The 26,387-nt window shown below is 35.5% G+C and overlaps 1 protein-coding gene across 2 annotated transcripts in view; it reads right to left on the bottom strand.

Annotated features, from left to right (window-relative positions):
• Window positions 1-3,044: 3,044 nt before the first annotated feature.
• LOC129230200 (nibrin-like) overlaps window positions 3,045-26,387 on the bottom strand; it is a 65,675-nt gene continuing 42,332 nt past the window's right edge. For both annotated transcript variants that reach the window (XM_054864604.1, XM_054864612.1), the window contains 2 exons: window positions 11,507-11,541; window positions 3,045-3,178 (listed from right to left, as the gene is read on the bottom strand). In XM_054864604.1, the coding sequence (XP_054720579.1) occupies window positions 3,172-3,178; window positions 11,507-11,541 (42 nt within the window). In that variant the 3' untranslated portion in view covers window positions 3,045-3,171. The remainder of the gene's footprint in view (window positions 3,179-11,506; window positions 11,542-26,387) is intronic.

The following is a 26,387-nucleotide window of genomic DNA, read 5'->3' as shown; positions in this document are numbered from 1 at the left end:
AAGAAAAATCATCTTGCATTAATACTGCCTCAATGTTGTTATGTTACTCCCTTTATGCTGTCAGCAGGCTGCCACAATATTGACTGACAAGGTGTATGCAGCATAATATCAGGAAAATATCAAGGTAGGCTGCTTTTGTAACATTGCATACGTATTGATATGACAGGATAATATCAAGATGTTGTCATGACAGCATAAAATCAAGGTCTAGGCAAGATGATCTTGCTTTTGTAATCTTGCATACGTATTGATATGACAGGATAATATCAAGATGTTGTCATGACAGCATGAAATCAAGGTCTAGGCAAGATGATCTTGCTTTTGTAATATTGCATACGTATTGATATGACAGGAAAATGTCAGGATACATTGACATGACAGTATGAAATCAGCATGTTTGCAAGGTGTTTTATCCATTTATTTATTTGTATTATTTTCACTTCAAACTCGAGAATTAAATTTCATTCTTTAATTATTTCTGTTATTCTTCAAGATAGTTTTCTAGCCTGAGAATATTTTCTTAAAGCTGACATCTGATCGGAAATTAATATAAAGATATTAATAGTACTCGCGATTTAATTTAAAAAATGAAAGTTTCTTCGTTTTGCGTAATACTTGACTTATTTTTTAAATTCATGCTTCTAATTGTATTATAAAGACATAAAATGCTTAGTTAGGAATAATTGTGGAAGTTTTTATAGCACTAAAGGTAGCAAAATAATAAATAAATAAATAAATACAATAAATAAGTACATTTTCAAATGGATGTCAGCATTGAAAATATCCCATGAACAAAACATATGAATTTATCTTAAAGAATAACATAAATACCATTGAATAAAATTAATCTTACGTGAGATTGAAGTGATAATACGAAATTCTGGGCTTCATGTCCTTTGTTTCAAAGTCTAGGGACGAAAAAAGCTATTTTCGCCATTTCTAACATTGATCGCACATCGTCTGCGATATGACTTGTTTAGTACTATATTAATAAACAAATATAGTTATCAGACATTCATAAGTTTTTCCTAAAACAATACTATTCCAGACTAATAACTAAGCAATCAACTTAACGAAGCCTAAAAGAATGCAACGCCACGTGCAGCACCTCTGAACCGATTGAGGTCGAAGCAGGAAGAATGTACCAGCAATGCGAGGGATGCTGGGTAGAAAGAACTGTGCGCATGCGCAAGTATCAACGAAGGTCCACCTGTTCTATTGTGTACTAATTACCTTGACGGCGACAGCATGAAATCAATATCATCTTGACGGCGACAACATGTATGCAATGTTGTTATTGTAAGGTAATATCAATATTGATATTTTAAGATGAATGCAATGTTGCATACGTGTTGTTATTGTAATATTGCTTTTTAATCTTTATGCAAGCTTTATGCAGTATGAAACACATCAATATTGACGCCGTCAGTATAATATCAAGATCTGTCAAGGTTGATGCAAGAAATTTTGCTAGTAGGGAGGCAGGGTCAACTGGATTTTTGCCGACCTCGGGAGCTGCTCGGAGTGCAACAAACTGGAGGAGTGTGATCTTCAGTGATGAATCCCGATTCAGTCTCAGTGCTAATGATCACCGTAAACGTGTGCGAAGGCGCACCGGCCAGCACTCCGATCCTGCATTTGTTGTTGAACGACATACAGAGATTTCGTAAGTTGTGAGAGTGTGGATAGCAATTTCCTGGGACACACGATCGCCTCTAGTTGTTCTCCAAGGCACTTTGACAGCTCGCAGATATGTGGACAGCATTTTAAAGTCGATTGTTCCGCCCATGATATCAAGTCGCCCAGGTGCCATTTATCAGCAGGACAATGCTCGTACACATACTGCGCGATTCTTTCAACATTGTCTTCAGGGATATGATGCACTCCCATGGCCTGCCAGGTCACCAGACTTTTCGCCAATACAGCATGTCTGGGAGGTGCTGGGAAGGCAACTGCAGCCATCCTAGAATACAGGGTAATTAACGACGCAGTTACAAAGATTATGGCATGATCTTCCGCAGGGGTCATAAGTTACCTAATTGATTCGATGCCACGTCATGTTACTACTTACTGATTTGTAACCTTTTGCATGCTGTATCTGCTTAATAAAATTATCTTTTATTCTGAATTTTTAATCATCTTCTTATCTCTTTATACACCACATGCCTGCAAAGTTTCCTGAGTGTAGCTTAATTTCTTCTGGGTGGATATATTTTTTTGCGACAGAGGGTATAAAATTTCTTATTTCTAAATAAAATTTTGACTTCCACCTTTAACATTTAGAACAACAAGTGCAACTTTTCATTATAATATTTCATTCCCTTTCTCTCACTTTTCTTCCATTTGAACCATTTTGGGCAACCCAAGTCAAGTAATTTTCTAAACATTGCCATAACTTTAGTAAAAATATTTTGGTTTAAATTTTTTTTCAAATATGTTGGTGGCTCCTGTGAAGCTATCATGTTTATTTATGTATTTATTGTTTTTTAAGCTGAGACGTCTTTTTTTCTATAAAGTGCTAAATGTACCCCCCCCCCCCCACCTCCCTTAAAAAACTGTTTGGAACTTAGATTTTTGCCGCTGTTATTTAGATTATCTGACTAAAAGATTCTCTCCTATTCCTAAATAAAATTATGAGATTGCATTTTCATTAATTTAATCTTTGCAAAATCTTTTTTTTTACTCTCCAGAAATTGCACACGAGTGATTTTTTTCTCACACTATCTACTTTAATCAAAAAAATATTTGTATAAAGGAAATATTTTCAACTAAAAAACATTCATATTTATTATAAACACCAAATGTATGCAAAATAATTATATTTGATGAAATGAATAAAATATTTTATGGAACAAAATAAAAAAAAGTTTTTTTTCTTCTTGGTGTAAGTATTTACTAACAGAGTGAGTTTTGAAGGGTTAACATTACTGTCATCATCAAAAAAGGAACCCAGAAAGTTTTTGCTGTTAGTAAGTTGTTAAAATAAAAAATCACACAAATGTGAATTAAATTTTTATTACAAAAATATATTAACTTTTGTGAGGAGAATGGAATAAAATACAGTACACCAGATGCCTTTAAAATTATGTACAAGTTGTAAAATTTACAAATATACATTCCAAATGTTCAATGATACAAGGTAGATAAGCATTAGAATCATCCTGTATGTATTCACCAACTGCAAGAAAAAAAAAGGCAAAATTTTAAAAATATTATTTAACTAATTATCTTTTTATTCTAAATTATTTTTTTCTCATTAGTAAATGCCGCTATAAAGTAGTCTAAGGCTTTATGTTACCCTAATTTTAATCCACATAGATTCCATAGTGCAGAATGCTTTGAAAACTTATGATAGGTTATGATTAGTTTTGTGTTCATAACCTAAATTATACTGGTGTGCAAAAATTAAGGACAAGACGGTTTTTTTCAATATAACTTTGTACAAAAGCTTTCCAAACCAACACATTTAATACCGTAAGATCCCCAATACGTAAGGACATGTGTAATGTAAGCAACACTTACTAAAAGAGAAATCAGAGGGATAAAAAGAAGCTTTATTGAAAAAGTAGCATGGAGCGCAATGCGACTGAAGGCCGAAACATCCCTGTGATGGGTGTCCAGCAAGAAACATCCGGTCTTTAGTAGGGGATATGAGCTCCCCCGACTGCTAGGCAGGTTTCACAGCATCTGCCCATGCTGAGAATGAGGGTGTCAATGAGTTGTTGAGGCATTGCTGCCCATTCGTCTTGCAGCGACAATCGAAGCTCCCAAATCGTTACTGATGGTAAGATACGAGCTGCCAAGCGTCTGCCTAGAAAATCCCATACATGCTCGATGGGATTGAGATCCGGAGATCGTGTCGGCCAATCCATACGTTCAATATCCTCACTCTCTAAGAGCTGTTCGGCAGCTACTGTGCAATGACATGGTGCATTGTTGTCCATGAAAAGGAACTGCGGACCCATAGCGCCTCTAAAAAGGCGCACATATGGAAGAAGAATCTCATTACAATAACGGGTCCCGTTGACAGAACCTGCGTCGAAGATGTGAAGATCTGTACGACTACCAAGCATGATGCCTCCCGAAACGAGAACACCGTGACTTCCATACCTGTCCCTTTCAATGATGTTGGAGGGATGATTGCGGCTTCCCCGCTCTCTCCAGATGAGTATGTGATGAGAATCGCTACTCAGACTGAATCTGCTCTCATCTGTAAAGAGTACTCGTCCCCATTCATTGTCTCTCCAATTCCGGTGTTCCCGGCACCACAGAGAACGCCTTCTCCGATGGGCAGGCGTTAGAGGTACACACTGTATAGGGCGTCGTGCAAACAGACCACCACCGTGCAGTCTTCTGGCCACGGTAAAACACGATATCGGTCCTCCAGTCGCCTGTGTCGTGTGTCTAGCGATTTCTCCTGCTGTCTGCCGCCTGTTTCTTCTGGCCTGTAAGACAATATACTGGTCATCTGCGGGTGTGGTTCCTCGTGGACGACCACTACTGAACCCCTGGATAGCTGTTCCTGTAGTTTGAAATTGTCTCAAAATTCGTGAAACAATGCTGTGAGCAATTCCGAACTCTGCAGCCACACTTGTCACACTGCGGCCTTCCTCCAACTTCCCAATGATTCGACCTCGGGTAAAAGCATCCAGATGTCGTCTATCAGATTGATTATTCACCATTTCTCGCTGAGGCAGCAACTCAGTGTGATTTTAACTGCTATATGGCGTGCAATCTCTTTGCCAGAAATACTGATCTTATACCAACAACATGCTGTATACTACTCAGACACTCCCCCATTACGTCTGCCTGCATATCTGCGCATGTGCTACCGTACATCACCTTACTTAATCTCCTGATTGGTCTTTCTGTCTGCTCTGCCTCTTCGTTCAGCTGATATGCTAATTTTTCTACTTCGTCCTTAATTTTTGCACACCAGTGTATTTTTCTCCTATTTGGGTGATTTTGAATATGCACCAGTATGTTATGGCATCAACCATCAGTTATGTAAACTAGCTTTTGCCAGTACTGTAGTCAGTGGCCGATTCAGTGGCCGATCCACAGGAGGGGCGATCTCCCTTCCCCCCAACAAATCAGAAAAAAATGCCTACAACTGTATTTTTACAACTTCAATTCCAAAGCTTTTCCAGGGGAGAGTTTCTCAACCCTCTCTCTTCAATGTCATCGAAGATGGTCAAAACTTTTGAATTTTTAGAGCTTCAAATTATAAAAAGTCGTTCGGAATAAAAATGTTTTTGAAAATGTCGTTAATTCTTAAATTACATTTTTAGAACTTCAATTCCAAAAAAATTCTGGGGGAGAGCCTTCGATGACGAGTCCTCCCCCTAACGTCAATGAAGACTTGCTAAAGTCTTCATACCTTTTTAAAGTTTGAATATTGAAAGAGGGTTAACTCCTGACTCCATCCCTTCCCTTAACACTACCAAGGATGGCTAATCATCGCATTTAATGGCTTCAATTTCAAACAATTCCCGATGGAAAGTTCCAAACCCCGTTCCTTCCCTTTAGGTCATAAAAGATGACTTACAACTGCCATTTTGAAACATCAATTTTGAAAAATTTCTGGAAAGGAGCCCTAATGTCCTTCTTTCCTCATCTTTCAACATCATTTAAAGATAGTCTAAAACAGCGTTTTTGAAACTCCTTCTTGAAAAGTTTCTTAGGACTTCAATTCCAAACTTAGTTTTTAGGACTTCAATTCCAAAAAATTTTCCGGAGGAAAGCCCCTGATCTCCTGATTTTTACCATTATCAAAGATATCTAAAATTGCATTTTTGAAGCTCTTATATCAGGAAACGACTGGGAAGAATTCCTGAATCTCATCCTTTCCCTTCAAGAACACAAAGACAGCAAACAATCGTGTTTTCGAAAATGTACCCTTAAATTTCAAAAAATTTCCAGAAAGGGACCTCCAAACCTGCCTTCCACTTATTATCCACCAAATAGTCTAAAGATGTGTTCCTAAAAAAAAAATTTCAGGCGAGAGCTTGCAAACACTCCTACTTATGCGCAAGTATTAAACAACTCAATCACAACAAACAAATCTGTAACAATCTTCAAATTTTATAGACAAATGCAATTTTAGTATTACACATTATTTGAAAAAAAAAGACGTGCTTCAGTTCTAACACTTTTTAAATTTAAAGTTCAGACCAGTAGCTGAAGCAAAATTCAATGAACGCCTAATAGGAATGTTATGAATTTCCTATGGTTCAAGCAAATGACGACCATGGTATTCAAACTTATAGGCAAAAAACACTTCAGAATCACACATGATGTGAGTAAGTTTCCTCAAGAAAGAGGCAACCTCAGAAAGTTGGATCCTTACTGACATCCATTAAAACAGCGGTGCCGCTTTAAGGTGCAATGACCACTGTAATGGTACCGTAAGGGTGCAATGAAGTACTGTAGTACAGTCTTGGGCTTGATCCTAGCCGGTCGAAGATCCATTCTTCATTAATGGCGACTGGGGAACATTAAGTATGCTCGTGATCACAAAGTACTCCAGGTGAAACGGTACCTCTGGGGGTGCTGGACCAGCTCGGTTTCTGGTCAGGATAAAAAAATCATAGCTGACTTCAGGGTCCCATGCAACTGGTTAAACCATAAATAGTGGTAGGTATGGGGGACCCTGGAGTGAAAAGTACTGCAGTAAGAAAGAGTATTAAATTTAGCTTTTAAAGGATTAACTATTACACATTTTTCCAATTTTTTAGACTTGAAACTGTTGTTGCCGGAGAGTGATAAATATATCTTAGAATACTTTTTTTATTTGAAAATTGTATGATTTATTAAAACATCACTTATGTATGTTTTACATGACATAAATTTTATTGATAGTTAAACTCAAGGTTTAGAGCAGCACTGGACTGAGCAGAAACTGGTACTTCTGCCTATGTATGCTCATTCTTACGTGAACAGAAGTTTTGCACATATCGACGTTGGTCTCAATGGTTCTCTTATGCACAATGTCACACATTCAAAGAAAGATTCCCTCAAAAATATTTCTGAACAATTTAACCAATATTTACATACATTTTTTCCAAATCTATATATATATATATAAAACACTTATGCGTGGTGCAAAACGAGCCTTTATTTCTTTCTCTCCGTTGGCAACGATCCGCTTTGTTTACGATCGTTGTTTACAAGTGTTGCAGACTCGCTGCTTGCGTTAGATGTCTAGCATTAGAATTTTGATTTTTGAATTGTGTTTCCAATCACTTGAATATACGAGGGCGAGTCAAATGAAAGTGAGCCAACCTACCCTGCGCAATAATGGCTCAGTCCATCAACCGCGACGCATGCGCGCAGCACACAGGCAACCCTCATTTACAAAAGTGATACGTAAGTGTGAGGATAATAGTTCTTTAATGTTCCCATAATCCGGGTTGAAATCGGTTCGTGACATAATGGACGCTCCAAGAGATGAACAGCGTGGTGTGGTCAGGTTTTTGACTGCTGAAGGTGTTTCCCAACACGAAATTAGTCGCCGTATGGCTGCCGTGTACGGTGAACATTGCATTTCATTGGCCACTGTGAAGCGTTGGTGCAAACGGTTCAAAGAAGGACGTGAAAGTTGCAAAGACGATCCAAGACCGGGCCAAAGTCACCGTGCAATCACCCCCAACACAATTGCACAGGTTGATGAGCTGATTAGACAAGAACGGAGGATAAGCATCGATGAACTGGCAGAGCATGTGAACATCAGTCACGGTTCGGTTCACACCATAATTCATGACCATCTCGGTTATCGGCTCTTGTGTGCTGAATGGATGCCCAAGATTTTGAACGACCGCCAGAAGACAGAGAGGTTCGGCGCTGCCTTGACTCATCTGATCCGGTATCACAATGAGGGTAACGACTTCTTGACTGCAATTGTGACAGGGGACGAATCATGGTGCCACCACTACGAGCCTGAAACACGCCGGCAGAGCTTACAGTGGAAACATTTGAATTCGCCACCCCCAAAGAAAGCAAAGGCCGTCATCTCCGCAGGTAAGGTGCTGTTGACTTTTTTTTTCGATCGTCAGGGGCCATTACTGATCGAATTTGCTAAACCTAGAGAGACTATCAATAGTGCCCGATATTGCGAAACGCTGGATCGCCTGCGTGTCTCTATCAAGAACAAACGACCCGGAAGATTGACGAATGGGGTCATCTTGCTGCATGACAATGCCCGTCCCCACGTCGCTGATGTGGTTAAGACAAAACTGGCGAAGTTCAAGTGGGAAACGCTGCATCATCCGCCCTACAGCCCCGACCTGTCGCCTTGCGACTTTCACATTTTCGGGCAATTGAAAAAACACCTAAAGGGAACCAGATTCGTGTCGGACGATGCCGTGAAGGAGTCAGTTTCAGAATTTTTGAAGCAGCAACCCAAGGAGTTTTATGAGAATGGAATCACGCGACTCGTTAGTCAATGGGACAAATGTTTAAATGCCCATGGTGATTACTTTTAAATAAAGTACTCCTTTTGTCATATATTCGCATTGGCTCACTTTCATTTGACTCGCCCTCGTAATTTACAAAGAAAAGAGCAGTGTGCTTAGGAGTCTTTAGATGAAAGATTCAAACACTGATCGGTAAGAAATGCTGCCGATAGGATTAGGCGCGCAAACCCACGCCGTGAACTGCGAATTGCAAATCGAGTGAGTTCTGTAAGTGGTTTCAAACATATTTCCAGTATAATCATACACATTACTGGAGAAAAGAGTTGAAATAACAGTGATAGTAATCAAACTGGAGAAAAATATTTTATTTTTAAAAAAAATGCTAATAATAACACTGATACTTAGCCTCGAATACCACTTATTTTATCCGATAGTAACGTGCCTTTTAAATTCAAGCGTCAATTTCCTGTTAGATTAGCCTTCCTAATGACTATAAATAACGCACAGGGTCGAACTTTTGATAAAAATTTTTTAGATTTGACAAAACCTCTTTTCAGTCATAGACATGTCATATGTAAGGCACTCAAGAGTCATAGTATCTGAAAACCCAGAAATTTTCTTTCGTGTATGCAGAGAATTATGATTTTCTTCTTTTTTTTAAAATCCTTTGCAAAGTTAATGTTAATGTCGAAAGGTTTCTCCCTTAACCATAGTGCTTACAAAAAATAAAGTTCCTTACTTACCAGGGCTGCAAAGGCAGAGGAAAAATGTCTTACTCCGACTACAGGATTTTTTGAGACTCCGACTTCTTTACCTAAAATTAGTCCGACTCCGGCTGCAACTCCGCAAATATTGGCAGAGCTGCGAATTTTGAAAGAAAATTACCGACTCTGTCAAAGTTTCCACTTTCGACTCTGACTCCTTTACCATAAAACCAGAGTCCGACTCCACAGCCCTGCTATAGCTTACCACGAAAAGAAGGTGGATGACCTTAATGCAAAAACATCATTTGTAATAGGTTGTTTGTTATTATTTTGGAATAGATAGGATTAGCGAGACCATGCCTCTTACTATTTGGTGCTTTCTGGAAGATTCTACCTATTACAAATGATGGTTCGCTTCCAGGTCATCCGCCTTCTTTTCGTGGTCAAGCTTAACTAATTGCAACCTGTAAATACTGAAGTTTTTTTCCAACCACATTTTTTTATATATAGTGAAGCACCGCTTATACGTTTTTAAAGGGACTAATGAAAAAAGCATACAAATGAAAAAATGTATAATTTAAGGTAAGGAAAATGTATATTAGACCCTCTAGGGACAATTTAAAAACATATAATTGATAAAAACGAATAGAAGAGAAACGTATAAACCGTACTTCGCTGTATTATGTTATTCCACATAGACTAAATGAATTTATTGGACAATTCTCATTGCAAAATATGTCACTTAGTTTTGCAATGCATTGAAGTTAAGAACTAAACAACAATGACAAAGTAAAGCAACAAATTGAATCGTGAAACCTTATTTTACTGCTTATATGTTTTCACAAAATCATTTTGACCCTCTGCTTTATTTATAGTCATTAGGAAGGCTAATCTAACGGGAAATTGTTTACATTTGAATTTAAAAGGTACATTGCTATCGAATGAAATAAATGGTACCTTAGGTATGACGAATATTAGTGTTATATAATAATCAATAATTTTTTTTGCTACAATAATATTTTTCTCCAGTTTTATAATTATCAGTCTTAGGTCAACCCTTTTCCTCCAGTAAAGTGCATGATTAATCCGTAAATGTATTCGGAAACACTTGCGGAATTCTCTCGATTTCAAGACGGTATGCATTTGTGCACCTTAGCGTATCGGCAGCATTTCTGACCAATCGGGTTCAGATCTTTCATCTGAAGACTCCGTAGCCTGCTTCGTAAATTACTTTAAGTGTTCTGAAGCTCAGAGGCTCAATGGTAGCCCTTCCATGCTCCGGGTTGGGCATGATTGATTCAGCTGTTCATCCCTTCAGTGGGTCGATAAAATAAGTACCAGGTATGCTTGGGAACTAAACCCTGGGGGTTCCGAGTTAGGCTGACCTCTTAACCGGAACATCTGCCTAGCACCCCAGAGTCCTTGGTCAAAAGGAGTGAGATGGGTACAGTAGGTCTTGGGCCCTCATAAGCTGTCGTGCCACTGGATTTGGTTTCTTGACTCTTAAACACTCATTCCAACATTTTTTTTAGTAAATCACTGCTTTCAGAGAATGTCAGAAGTTGCTTGCTCTTTGCAACTGTTAGACACATTAAAACATATATACACACATATTTTGACACTGAATATAGTATAGTTAGTGACCATGAAGTGTTTTTAAGTGTGTTAACATGGTAGGGTTTTTTTCACTGCAATTTCTTTTGCATTCAGTAAATGTAGGAAACAAAGATTATATAATGTTTGTAATTTTAGTACAAAAATGTTCCTTCGCATACTTCTCTCAAAAAATAATGGAATTGCAAACTTTTGCTTTATAATAATCCAACCACGAGTAGCATGTCAAACTAATTGTCCCCTTTTAAATGTATGAAAATCATGTCTTATGATATTCATATTATAAAAAAAAAAATTTTTTAATACAGATAAAGCTAGACCAATATTTGGTGACCGGTGAGCGAGCGTAGCGAGCTCGGATCGCGAAGCGATCCGAAGGAACTGCGTAAGCAGTTCCGGGGGTTGGCGAGCGTTAGCGAGCAGGGGGCGATAGCCCCCTAGTTTTATAAATTATGCTTAACTTTTGCACATCTGTGTTTTTCCTTGCTGTGTTAAAGTCTATTGACTAATTTGTGTGTGATCAACCTTTCAGTTTTTAATTTTTCAAATAAGGTTCAGTTCAAGGCAGTTGCTAATCGTTTTAATTGATTCACCAACATAGTTCATTCAGTCAGACAAACTAAAATTTATTTCATCTTGATCTCATTTAATAAAATAAAATGTAATGAATAATTCAGCATGATGTAAATTCAAAATCTTAAGGAAAGTTTTTAACTGAAAAAGAAATATTTGTCTTGAAAAATCTCCATTGTCTAAAAACACAAAATTACTTACTCAAATTCTCCTTTCACTGGCTGATGTACAGTCTCCTAAAGAATTTAAATAATTAATCACAATCAAACAAAAAAACTAACAATTTTTTCACATTTTTTTTTTAAATTTAAGGGTAATAGTAAACTTAAATAAAGACACACACAAGAAGCTTTTCACATCAAGGAGCCTATTAAAACAACTATGCAAACAAGAGAAATCGCACAACGTCTAATGATAAGAGTATGAAAAACACTATGGTAGCTTAGGCATGAATGGAAGAAAAAACTAGTATGTTGTGGCCATCACGAAACTTTCTTCTATATTTTTCTTTTTTTTTTCTGATCCCTCCCCATGCTTGACGAGGAAGCAATATTCCCAACAAAAACAAAATTACACATGCAAAAACTTGACCCAATGTCTGAATTATTGCAAAAGCAAAGCAAAGAGCGAAAATTGAAAGTTATTTTAAAAGCCTTGCTTGAATGAATTACAAATATTTTATTTGTTAACAAACATAAGATGGCAACAGTTAAAAATTTTAAATCATTGGGATAATACTGCCGTGCTAAGCACAGATGTGGTATCTACAGCAGAGTTCAAAATGAGAAATTGATGATTAAAGTTTTACAACTCGTTTCTTTGATTTATGACTTAATTAAATGCTCAACTTGTGGTAGTTGTTTCGTTAATAACTTATCTAAAAACGGTAAGAGAGTATTTTTGTAAAAATCTTAATTTAAAATTAATAAATGTAGTTACGACAATTTTTTTTTTCAAAACCTTTTCATATACTAAGCTATTTTCACCGTAAGTTACAATTACTAGAGCAGTTTTAGGGGTATCTGCACAGATACGACAAAAATAGCTTAGTCAAACGTGCTCAATGCATCATTAAATAATAATGAAAACATCTGCTTTCTTTGGACTTAGATTTGTATTAACATAATAAAGCGAAACAGCTAACAGCATTTACCTTCTGAAAGATACCATTTTCAAAACTCCGGACAGTTAAAACTGTAATCCATAACAATTTTCTGTTTTTTTATATTCAAAGAATGTTTTTTATAATGTTTTATTTTCTAGATTCATTTTTACCGAACATGAAGATAATTTTCACAGCAGACGATACTTAAATAAAAATATTACTGGCCGTAGAATGAAATGCGTTTTTTTTTTTTTATATGAAAGAATTAGACATGAATATTTTACATGCATTTCATTTTCAGAATTTGCATTCTAAATAAACATTTAAATAGAAAAAGCTGAATATTTACATCATCAGTTATGCAAAGCTGTATTAGTTTTTATTATCAACCTGTATCAACTATTCAACGGTAAACTAGTTTTAATATTCTGTGTTACAATAAACTGCTACATTATTAAATTTGCTGCTTTACTAAGGTATAAAAAGTCGTATCTACAAATTACTAAGGAAAAAAGTGGTAACTGCGCAGATACCACTTTAAAGGCTTAGTATTTGTCACTTACGTTCAAATTGCCTCAGTAAATTAAGCAAATTTGCAGTTACGACTTTTTTCGTACAGCTTTTTTTAATATTTCGCGTTCACAAATCGCCAAAAAACTTGAGATTTAGGTAAAATAAAGTACTAACGACCACCTGGTGACAATAACTCAATTTTGATAAAATGTGCAGATACCACATCTGTGCTTAGCACGGCAGAATATTTCCTATCATTTCCATACAATTAAAATCACGAGAAATACGCAGACGACAATCTATTACGAATTATCTTTCTTATTGTTGCATTAATAAAAATATTTTTCTTCGCAAAAAAAAAAAAAAAAAATCAACACCTCTTGGAGCGATTGGCGTCAAAATAGAACCAAAGCCTGTTTACATATGGATTCACATATATTCCAAATTTCAACCAGAACGTAGCATTACTTCTTGAGATAGGGCACTCAAAATGGAAAAAAAGAACGGGTGATTGCGCTACCCCCCCCCTTTTTAGCTGTTGACACAAAAATAAAATCAGTTCTTATACCCACTAAGGGCTACTTGCCGATAAATTTTTCTTCCATTCCGTTCATTATTTCTTGAGATACAGCAGTCACAATTGACGACAAAAAACGTTCTATAGCTCAACCCCCGTTTGAGTTATTGACACCAAAATTGAATCAGCACCTGTTCCTGTTAATACCAACATATGGACCAAATTTTGTTTGATTCCGCCAGTTACTTCCTGAGGAATAGCAAGCACGCGTAACTCGAAAAACGTCCCATTGCTCCACCCCCCCTTGGAGGAATTCGCGCCAAAAACTAATGGGCACAAGTTCACATAGGGGCACATATGTGTACTAAATTTCGTTTGATTTCATGCGGTAGTTTTTGTTGTAGAGCGGCCACAAAAAACTGGTCACACACAGACGTGACACACATACATACACACACACACACACACATACATACACACACACACACACACACACACAGACAGACATTTTCCAAAAATGGTCGAAATGGACTCAGCACACCTCAAAACGTTCGAATCCGTCAAAATTCGAAATTCGAAAATTTGCACGAATCCAATACTTTCTTCTATATATTAGATATAGAAGAAAGTAATAATGCAGGGCGTTGCTATGCTTGGGAGGTTGGGGGGGGGGGGGGCGCGGTTCGCCACAGGTGTCACCCGTGTAGGGGGCAACACCTAAAGTGGGATTGCAAGTTTTTAATAAATATAAAGCTAAAATGCATTTTTAAGACTAGAAATTTGAAAATTTTCCGAGGGGGCAAGGGGGGGGGGGGACCACCAAACCCTCCTAACCCATCCTCCCCCTACATCATGGAGTGAATATTGCACTCGGGATTAGGTTGATATTATCAAAAACTTAAAACCTCGTTGTGACTTCCTCCTAAACCAAAAAAACTGAAAACCATTATTTTTCCCTGCATTTCAGATATGGATGGATCGTTCAGTTCGGACCCAGTCACAGTGAACGGGTTTTTCAATCGAACTAGTTCAGCTTTTAGTTCAGTAGAAAACAATCTGGTTTACTAGTTCGTTTAGTTCTTAGTTTGTTTAGTTCTTTGTTCATTTAGTTCTTTGTTCATTTAGTTCTTTGTTCAATTTCGTTTAGTTCTCTTTCTCTCATTCGATTTAGCATCTAGTTTGTCAGTAGTTCAATTTCTCATCTATTTCACTAAACTAGAAATCTAGCTCCCTGAACTAAAGCTTATTTAGTTCAGTATTGCATCATCTAGTTCGATTTCAACTCTATTTCGACCAGTGTGTTACTGCATTTCACGATGTGTGTCTCTCGCAGTGTATCCGCTTTTCATTCAGTCATTCAGTGCAGCTATTGTTTAGCAGAGGCGAGTGGGGGAATGTTCAGCAAGATTCCTGAAAAGCCTTCCTTTTCAATTCATTCACGATAGATGTGGCGTGATTAGTGAAATACAGTGTATGTGCGCCTTGTCACATGCATAGTGGGTACGCTTATTTCATAAAATTAAATTGACTAGACATTTTTTTTAAATATACACTTCAAAATATTTCCACTGCAATAAAAAAACTTTACAATAAAAAGAAAAAATAAAGATTTTGCAAAGATATTTTTTTCTTTTTTTCCACTTTTGATAGTGCAAAAGAAATTAGAAAAAGACTATTTTGTGCTCACTAATAAACATCTTCTGCCTTTCTTAAAACTCTAATTTTGCTCAATCAATTGGCACAAGTGTATCATTTTTTGCACATATATTTGCACTTTCAACTCGGAATTTTAAGCATTTTATTATTGATATATTCGAATAAAAGGAACCCTTATGTATCACATACGAAGCATCAACTTTCTAAAAATAATTTGTGCATTTGAAAAACATTGATTTGTACGTTTTAAGCACTCAGCAACGTACAAATGACTGTTTTTTAAATGCAAGAAAAATACAATAATTTTATAATTAAAAAAAGAAAAAAAAAAAAGCTTGCTCAATCTGTTTGAAAACTTTGCAACTGGTCAAGTTTGTTGACCATGCCCCAACATAGCATTTAGTAAATATTTTTTCTAAACTCATTTAGTTCAATGTTATATAATGGCGTCGGATGGGGTCAATGAGTGTTATTTTTTGAGATAGCGAGTGATAAGTTCTTTTATTCATCATGCAATGATTGAAGGAGGGAAGGCGTGGCACATTGAGGGGGGAGGGGGCGGAGATGCTCCTGCATTATGGACTTTACTAATATCAGTTTTGAACAAATAGCATTTTCATCAATGCGAGAGCAATCAAATTTGTTTTTTTATTTACATGCTTTTTTTTTTGGAATGTGCTTTTTTTTTTTAAACATGTACATTGTTCTGGTTGTGTAAAGCAAACTATCACTTTTAAGTGCTGGCTCTACAATCTTTCCTAACCGGAAAGATCTATATTTTGAAATAAAATGATGAAATAAATTGAAATAAATATCTTGTAATGAAAATGCCGGAAAGAATATCTTAAAACTGCCTCCCTTAATAAATTTTTTTCGAGTTTTTATAAGGAGTTTCAGCGAGAAAAACAGAAATGAGAAGAATTTGCCGCCCCTAAAAAGTTGCTGCCTGAGGCAAGGGCCTCAGTTTGTCCCCCCCCCCCCCTGAATTCCTGCAGTCGCTTTCAGTACAAAATTTTAACAAAATATACGAAAATTTAAAATATTCAATAGAAAATTAAATCGCATCTTAATCATATCATAAAATACATTGAATTTAAATCCAACTCAGTAAATCATTTTAGTTAATACAATAAATGGTTTGCTGAGCAGAAACAGAAAACATTCTTTGCTATTTAGTGGTGAAATGAAAAGAGGGAAAGGGGGGAATACTTTTCCCATGAAGAAATTGAATTTATAGCAGTAATAAAGCTAATCAAAATTATTATTATTATTAAATTAAACCATAAAAAAGAAAACACGGGGTGAACTATTCCATTTGGAGAAGAGTCACTACCCCCCCCCCCCCAAAAAAAAAAAAAGTTAACTGAATAAATATGCTAAAATTCAATCTGCTCAAATCTCTACAGCCCAGCAAATTGCAAAATTTATCCCCCGTGGTCTTTAAAAAGGGAGAACTATCTATCTGGCAACACTACCCCGAAACGAGTATGTTACAATATTTTCCTGCCAAACAGCCCTGACTAGTTCATTTGAACTAGTTCACTAGGATGAGATGAACTAAATTAACTAGTTCCCTAAAAGGAACTAAAACTTCCATCCCTATTTTGAGATACCTTTGAAATAATTAAGAAGCCATCAATTTCATACACCCCCTTACTTTTTAGACCTCACAATGGCTCTGCACACATGCGTCTACCGTCTATGGCAAGTTACATAACGGCATTCATAGTTTAGTCTTTTTTTACACTAACCATTTAAAATTTCGTAATAACAAAAATGTAGTTTCTGAAAATTGTATAAATTTCATGTTTTTATAGAACATTAAAACTGTTTTTTGCTTGCAGGGGTGGGAGCTGACACCACAAATTACCACCCCGGGTGTCACCCATGATAGGTATGCCACTGAATAATGATCTACGTTTTTAGAAATTCTGAAGGTCAAACTGAAAACTATACTGTGAAAACCTCATTTAATTTATCAGATGCAAAAAGAAAACGGTAAAGTTTCTACTGCTATGCTCTATAATCTTCTCTGCAAGGGCCCTCTCAATAAAAAAACTGAAATACATAGACAGTTTTATCGGAGTGGGCACAAATAATTCTTAATTTTATGACTGATAATTTCCTAAAACAGATTTTGCATAATTTTCAAGAAGACTGAAGAATAGGGAAAACAGTTATTGTGTGCGTGTGTTTGTGTGCTTTAATTATAGCCAGACAATAGAGTTTAACAATGTACAACAATAATTTCAGCCAGTAAAGAGATATCAGTAATTATTGTTAAATAGGTTAATTAAACTTCTAATATACCCATTAATTTTACATATTCAGCTGATTTCAATCACAATATATAATTACAAAAGTTATTTCTAAATTAATACTTTCAGATACCTAAAACCAATTTTAAGAGTTCAATAATGCCAATATAAATAAGGCATAAATTTGTAGAAAAAATTGAAGATATATGTTTCAGGTAAACGTATCCTTTACTCAATAAGCGAATTTTTAAAAATTCGCTTGAAAGAGCATCAAAATTATGTGAAAAAACAACAATTAAATAAGTCTCGTATTGCTCAACATTGTTGGGATTCGAATCACTCTTTTGATTTTAACTCTTATCAGATTATCCAAAAATGCCCCAATTCATCAGATCTTGACTTTTGGGAATCCTTTCATATTTTGAGGAACAGTTCTTAGTTAACGATCTTAGTGCAGTTCCATATTTTTCCAACATTTGGCTCCCATATCTTTAATACAGTCCTTTCCCCATCCCCCCTGTAAATTGTAGAATTCAAATAAGTTAGAAAACACTATGAGGTAAGTAAAGTTAAAATTTATTTACATTGAAAAGGATTAGTAAAAATTAGGCTTGCGCCTTCAAAACACAACTGAACCTAGCACATTTCGACCGATGCAATCTGTTTTTATCCTTTGCCGTTGCCAATTTCATTTTACAATATTTTATAGCAACGGCGCCCTCTACTGAATTAATCTAACCGTCACAACCCCCCCCCCCCCCCCCCCCGATGAACTTTAAGTTCATCTTCAAAATTCTTTAAACACAATTATTAGTAAAACATAATATTAAACGATTGTTAATAAAAACACATAAAATACATTTGAACACATTAAAGTTAGTTTTAAATTTTCAGTCATTGAGTTCTAGTTTATATAGAAGCTGAACAGGTCGTTTTAACAAGCCTGTAGATGTTTTTACGCAACATGATCTTATTTTTCCATCTCGTCCTTTAAACAGTTCTATCACTCTCCCCATTTTCCACGTAAGTCGAGGTTCACGAGATCCACCTAAAAGAACAATGTCATCAATCTGAATACTTTTGAGTGCGTATAGGTGACACTATATGGTTTGACATCAAAGATAATAAATATTGTTCCTTCCATCTGCGCCAAAAATGTTCGACTAACGTCTGTTGGTATTTGACTCTTTTACGCAAATCACTGGAAGAGGAATTGCACGGATAATTTCTTGCAGGAAGTGAAATTAAGCGTCTTCCAATCAAGAGATGCGAAGGAGTTAAAGGAGATGGTTCACTGGCATCTTCATGCACAAAAGTCAATGGTCTTGAATTTACGACAGCTTCAACTTCTGTTAGCACAGTATACATTTCTTCATACGATAAAAATGCCTTACCTAATATCTTCTTTAGACATGTTTTAACGGTTTGAACCATCCGCTCCCAAAAACCTCCCCACCAGGCTGCAAGAGGGGCGATGTATTTCCATTGAATTCGCTCGCGGCTGAAATAATCTTGCGTGTTTTGCAATAGACTGTGTGACCATTTATCGGATGAATGCAATCAATTAAACATAAATGAGAAAAAAGAAGTATTAAAGAAAAACGGGAAGTGTTTTCTATGTTATAAAAACTTTCATCTTAAAAAATTCTGTAGGACAAAAGTTAACTGCAGTATCTGTCACAAACAAAGTCACCGAAAGGGATTGTGTGAAATAGCTTATCCGATGAATGACCCTGTTCCCCTGTCTAAAGACAAATTAATTTTGATGCAATATTAACATCAATAATTCCACATAAAAACAAAGTTGAAAATAATAAACAAATTGTTCTACTCCAAACATTTAAAGCTATCGTTTCAGATTCAGAGGGTAAAACTAAAATACATTGTCGAGGTTTAATTGATTCAGGGAGCCAAAGAAGTTTTATCCATGAAAGATTAGTAAATAAATTGAAATTACCAGTAGTAAATAGGGAAAAAATAAGCTTGCATACTTTCGGAAATAGTACCGCTATTAACGTTACAAGACATCGCGTCAAATTTTTGCTACACAACATAAGCGACGAAAATAAATGTTTAAGTATCGAGGCATTAGAATCCCCTGAAATCTGCAACACATCAATAGAAGCACCCAACAAAGATTTGCGTGAACAAATTCAGTCTTTAGGTATTAAATTGTCGGATTCCAAAAACGGATATAATGATAATAAAATTGACATTTTAATTGGGTCTGATTATTTTTGGGAAATAGTTTCTGGTACAACTCGACGTTTGAATGAAAAAGTAATGTTGTTAGATACTTTGATGGGATGGATAATTCATGGTCCAATTTCGAAATTTGATCTTAATTTTAAAACATCATCAGTTGAAGTATTGAGCGCTATTATCACGAAAGATTTAGATGATGAATTAACGAATCAGTTGAAAGCATTTTGGGAGTTGGAATCTCTCGGAATCCAGAATGACCCTTCTAAACGGGCTATTTCAGATGGGGAAGCTCTTCAAAAATTTGAAAAAACTTTGACTTTTAAAGACGGTCGATATGTAGTTGCACTTCCATGGAAGCACGAAAATGATAATTTAGCTAGTAACTATGATAATGCTCGAAAACGATTAAATTCACTAATTAGACGATTTTATAAAGACCCTTCTTTGTACATCGAATATAAAGCAGTGATTGATGAATACTTCAAATTGGGAATTGTGGAGGAAGTTAGTGATACTCGCAATACAGGTCATCCTACGTATTACTTACCACATTCTCCCGTTATCAGGAAAGATAAAAGCACAACCAAGTTGAGAATTGTGTTTGATGCCTCATCGCATCCCCCTCATGCCCCATCACTAAATGATTTGCTACACTCGGGTCCTAATCTTAACCCAGATCTTTTAAATTTAATTCTTTCATTTCGATTCCACAGAATCGCATTTGTTGCAGATATAGAAAAGGCATTTTTAAATATTGGACTTTCGGAGAATGATCGCGATGTTGTCCGGTTTTTGTGGATAGATGAATTATTAAATGATTTAACTCAAATTAAACTGAAGGTTTGTAGACTATCGAGGGTTCTTTTTGGCGTTACAGCTAGTTCCTTTTTGTTAGCAGCTGTTATAAGATATCACTTACATCAGTATTCTAATTTATACCCAGAAACAAGTTTAATGTTAAGGGAATCAATGTACGTTGATGATTTGCTTTCCGGTGCTTCAAATGAAGAAAAGGCTCTCCAATTGTCTAAAGAATCGAAATTTATAATGGAAGATGCAGGTATGAGATTAAGAAAGTGGAAGAGTAATTCATTAACCCTGGAAAGTAAATGGAATAATTTGGGATTTGATACGGGTACATGTGAACAATCTGATGTATCTTTAAAGGTGTTAGGACTTTTATGGGATTCACAAAATGATAATTTTAAATTTGATACTTCTAGTTTAATAGAATTTATTAAGGAATCAGATGGCACTAAACGAACGTTAATTAGAGCTGCAGGAAGAATCTTCGATCCTCTCGGATTTATCTCCCCTTACACAGCTCGTGTAAAAGTACTTTTCCAAGAATTATGGGAACGTGGAGTTCATTGGGACGAGAAATTGCCCGAAGATATTGCTCAGGAATGGAAAAAATGGCATGAAGAATTGTCATTAGTCAATACTTTGAAAATGCCCAGGCATTGTTTCGGACAGACGGAATTTGAAAATTTAAGAAACGTACAGGTTCACTGTTTCACTGACGCCAGTGCAAAAATTTATGGTTCAGTGATATTTATTCGTTACACAGATGAAAATAACATTATCAAAACATCCTTTCTTGCATCTAAAAGCAGAGTTGCACCCCTTAAAAAACTAACAATTCCTAGACTCGAACTGACTGCCGCCCTGATAGGAGCTCGTTTAATTTCCCACATCAAGCCTATTTTTAAAAGATTCCATTCGAAAGTCAGTTATCATTGTTGGACCGACAGTAACATTGCGCTTTGTTGGATAAAAAGTTCTTCTACTAAGTGGAAACCGTTTATTGAGAACAGAGTTCGAGAAATCCAATCATTAACGGATCCAAGCATGTGGGAATTTTGCCCCGGCCGAATGAATGTTTCGGATATAATAACAAGAGGAAAGAGTATATCTGAATTGATGAAATGTGAAGCATGGTTTACTGGTCCCGAATGGTTAAAAAATGAAGAAAATTGGCCAAAGTCAATATCCGTTAATGATTTCTGCGATGAAGCTTTAGGAATGGAAATGCGAAAACAAGAAGTTTTATTCCTAGCCACAGTCAATGAAGATCTATTGGATTTAAAACGTTACCGAAGTTACAGAAAAGTTCTACGAGTAACCGCTTACATCAGAAGATTTATTTATAATTGTCGACATGACGATAAAAGAGTTGGTTCTTTAAACGCTGATGAAATTAATGAAGCTGAAAATTACTGGATTTTGAATGCTCAAGAACATGCTTTCCTTTCAGAAAAAAACGCATTAATTAAGGGAGAAGAGTTAGAAAGCAATTCAAAAATTAAATGCTTTAACCCGTTTTTGGACGAGAATAAAATAATAAGATTAGGAGGAAGGTTACAATTTTCCAGTTTAACAGAAGAAGAGAAACATCCCATTTTGTTATCAAATAACAATGAAATTACAAAGCTATTAATCCATGAAAATCACGAAAAAGTTGCTCATGGTGGCTTATCTGCAACTCTAACAAACTTAAGACAGCGATTCTGGATACTAAAGGCGACAAAAGTTACGAAAAGTATCATTAAGAAGTGTTTAATTTGTAGAAAACATCGTGCAAAACCATTTTGTGAAGTTACTGCTCCTTTACCAGCAGATCGTATCATGAAAACCAGCGCTTTCGAAGTTTCAGCAGTAGATTTTGCCGGACCAATTTATATAAAGGATAAACACGCAACACAAAGGGCTTACATTTGCTTGTTTACTTGCGCTACAAGCCGGGCAGTACATCTCGAACTGGTATTGAATCTCAGCACAGAGACTTTTATTCTGGCTTTTAAGCGATTCATTAATCGGCGAGGAATGATTCGAATAATTTATTCGGATAATGCTTCTACATTTAAAAAAGCAGAAAAGGAATTAGAACAGTGGAGTAAACTGGATAAGTCAAAAATTCAAGATTATTTCAGCCGCGAGCGAATTCAATGGAAATCTAACCGTCACACCCCCCCCCCCCTTTTCCTCCCATTCATTTTTTATCTATCTTCCTTTGTTTATTTTTACCTTTTTTGTCTTGTTGACATTCCCCCCCCCCCCCCATTTTCTTCTATTTATCTTTATTTTTCCTTTTTTCGAATATTTTTTGTTTCTGTTTATTTTATTTCATGGTTTTCCATTCAGCTTTTCCTTTCTTGCGGTTCACGGTTACTGACAATTTCTTTTCTTTTTCTTTAAGCTTCGGCTTAATCTTTGTCCATTTGAATTCTTTCTTTCTAGGTTTAGTACCTAAGAGAAAGCTCTTGGCCTTTGCTTGCATTCCTATTGGTTCCCGATCGGTTTATAACTTTGTCATTGGTGTTTGGCTAATCCGCTGTTTTTATCTTTTAAGCTGCATGCTTATCTGCTCTTGGCTTTTGTCGGATGTCTTTTCATCCATAAGCTCATTACTTTTTGCATTGAAAAAGGCGTTCCCTGTAACGCCGAAACACGTGTCTGCTGTAATTTGCAAATTTGTGCTTCTTCTAACGTTGTTTTGTCTTACTTTACTGTTCAGCACAAAGGTATTTATTTATCTTACATGTGTGTTATCTTTGCATCACTACACATTTTTTAGCAGCATATTATTCGATTTTAAAAAAAGCTGTAAAAGGCTCAATGCTGCACTCAGTTGGCAGTTGGTAAGATTGTAATATTATTTTCTTACTTTTTATTATACAAACAAGTTGGAAACACTGTATAGAGTTGTATAATTCAATAATTTTGAAGTTGCTCTTTGAAAGCTACTCTTGCATGCTGACTTAAAGTTGTTAAAGTCTCTCACCCTACATTTTAACATTCTACACACTACACAGAGATGAGAGTGGTCAGAGAGCATAAAGGAGGAAATCCAGAAAAAATGCGCAAAAGGGATGATATCCAAAACTGCAACAGAATAGAACCTGGAAGCCATGATATTCAAAAATTCAACAAAAAATGGCTAATTTACCAGTTTTAAAGGTAATAAGTATTTAATTAAGTATAAGTAATAATTTTGTACAATTTGCTGCATTTTACCATTTCTTGGAAGAGTGTTTATTCCTAAATAAATCTACATTTTGGAAAAGAGGTATTAATTTCTAACCCCTGAGTCCTAGAACAAAAGGTTGGGGGAGCCAGAGGTCAATTTTGGCTGCATCACACAACAGTGTCAACATTTCATATTTTTTTGAGAAAAATACATTTTTTTTCATTAAAAACATTTGAGTTCATAGTGTTAAACGAGTGAGAAGATAAATTTTGAAATTATGTCTATTTGTAAAGATCTAAAATTTCCCTATGTGGTAGAACAGCGTTTCTTAAATTGTGTTCCACAAAATCCCTGGGTTCCACGAAGCTTTCTCAGGGGTTCCATGAGACTTGCATGTTTTTATTCCACATCTTTCAAATTTGTTTCTTAAAAAATCGATAAAAACGCTTTCACAAAATTTAAAATAAATTTACTTTAACTTTCGTATACTAATCTGAGCTTTATTACCCATCAGGGTTAGCCACTATAGAAATATTTTTATTTATTGCCTGAAATCGTCCCTTTAAGATTCAACTTCGAAAATTTTCCAAGATCAGTCATAAAGCACCTCTTTCGCACTTTTAAACACTTCAATTTCGAAAAAACTCCGGAAGAAGCTATTGAGCTCCTAATATCACTAAAAATAGTTAAAGAATGACTTCAATGTTGAAAAACTTACAGAAGGACACCCTAAATTCCCTTTCTTGCATCATTATCAAATATTGCCTAAAATTACAATTTTTGAGGAAAATTTGAAATATTCTATTAATCTAGCCACTCTCCTAGTATCTATGACAGCAGTTGAAAGCACAATTTTAACATTTAACGAGTGAGGACCAATTTAAGTCAGAGTAACATACAGTGACATTAAAGTTTGATTTAGAAATAACTTTAAAAAGTGTTGTAAAAAAGAGACATTTTAGTTTTTAAGTTTTAAAAACTTTTTCTTTGTAAATTTGAGTGGATTATTAACACTATCGGACGAGGGGGCACGGGGGGAAATCACCCTCTCACTTTCAACAGTAAAGGGACTTTGCTCCTCCACTTTTCTAAATTCAAAACTAATGGTCGAATAAAAAATGATAGTAATGATCCATTCACATGTTTAAAGAAAGAACTGACTTAATAAGTGCTTGTTTTACGCGTTTTTCATGTTATTATTTAGTAAAAATTAAAATGGAACTTTGATTTTGGGGAATAGGAGGGAATTTTTACTGTGGCCATCAGGTCTCACTTTTTGAGTCCATTTCTCAAATTTCTGGAAGAAGGTCAATTCATTAATAATGACGTGAAATTCAATTGCCCAATTTTTGAAGAAAAAATTTAACTTGAAGGGTGTGTCACCCACCAAACCTGCTCCCCCCTGCACCTCCTTTGACCCCCCCTCCTTTTGGGAGGTACCAGAAACCTATGCAAATAGGAGACTTTTGGTGTTTTATAATAATAAATAAATAATAATTAGCAGTTAGCAATAACTACCATGGTCTATAATGAAGTCTAATTATCAATTTAACGACAAATGCGATAGTCTCTTTGAGATAAGAACCTGGGCATCCTCTCGAACAGCCTACAACTCTGCAATCTATTAACAAAAAAATAAGGGTTACACGAAAAAGTGAGCATTTAAAAGGGTTCCACTGATCAAAGAAATTAAGAAAGGCTGTGAAGAACATACTTTTCATAGTAAGAATTAAAAATACATAAATATATTTGTATATAAACAACTGGTTATCTTTTTTCTTGCATTGGAATCCAAAATTGGTTTTTAAAAACTACCTAATAAGATTTTGGCATCAAAAGAACAACTTGCAGCTGCCTCATTTAATCATGAAAACTCAAAACTTTTAATAGGCTGTAAAGCCTAAACCATTTCAGATTCAACATAAATATATTTTACACTTTCATAAGTACACAAAAAAAGTAACCATGCCAAGTTACAACAAATTCGAGACTGTGGGTGCTAAGCCACGTTTTTTGATTGACTTCCGCATTTTTTCTAAAGTAAATTAAAGAAATAAAAATATTATTGAAATGATGAATAAAATAAGCAGATATAAGGTAGCATATAGTAAAAAACTACCCAACATTAAAAATAATTGAAATACATGCAGGATGCAAAAAGATTGAAATCTCTAACGAGGCATGCAACTTTCGGCGCAGTACATGCTTGACGTCGTTGGCATGATTCCAAAACATACGTTTTTGGCAGATATCGCGGAGGATGAAGATTCGAGGGGGGGGGAATGAAAAGAATAAGAACTTGAAGTCCGAAAATTTTAAAAAATCGTATTTTTTCCCGATTTTTGCCAAAAAAAAAGGCCTGAAAAAGGCAAAAAAGGAGGAAAGGTTTTAAAAGTCAACAGAAAAGCTGGAAAAATCTCATCCCTGAGACTACATGTAATAAATTACAGAAAACTTCTGGTAATATGAAATATTAATGGGAAATTTTTTAATATTTAGGAATTTTATTTGCCTGGTTCAAAGTTGCACCATTTTATTACTTTTTTTCCACATCACACTTCGCACAGTTTAAAGTTGCACTACTTTTATAAAAATAATTTAGTTTACATCACATTTACCACAGTTTGAAGTTGTTTTAAGTAGCAGGACAAATATGAAATTAAATAACACTTCTTAACTTTGTACCTCAGAGCTAGACTAACGTACGTCACATTCTTTGCAAATTTGCAGGAGAGCTAAAAACTTATGTCTGGTGTATACTAATGACGGGGCTCACGCTCTTTATGCTGGTAAATAATCATAAATGAATTTCTTTCATAGAATTACGTTGTGATGACTCGATGCAGAAAGAGATTTTA

Source organism: Uloborus diversus, chromosome 1 (assembly GCF_026930045.1).
Source record: "Uloborus diversus isolate 005 chromosome 1, Udiv.v.3.1, whole genome shotgun sequence".
NCBI classification, from domain to species: domain Eukaryota; kingdom Metazoa; phylum Arthropoda; class Arachnida; order Araneae; family Uloboridae; genus Uloborus; species Uloborus diversus.
Note: the sequence above shows the minus strand (reverse complement) of the source record. Positions and strands in the feature narration are given on the sequence as shown.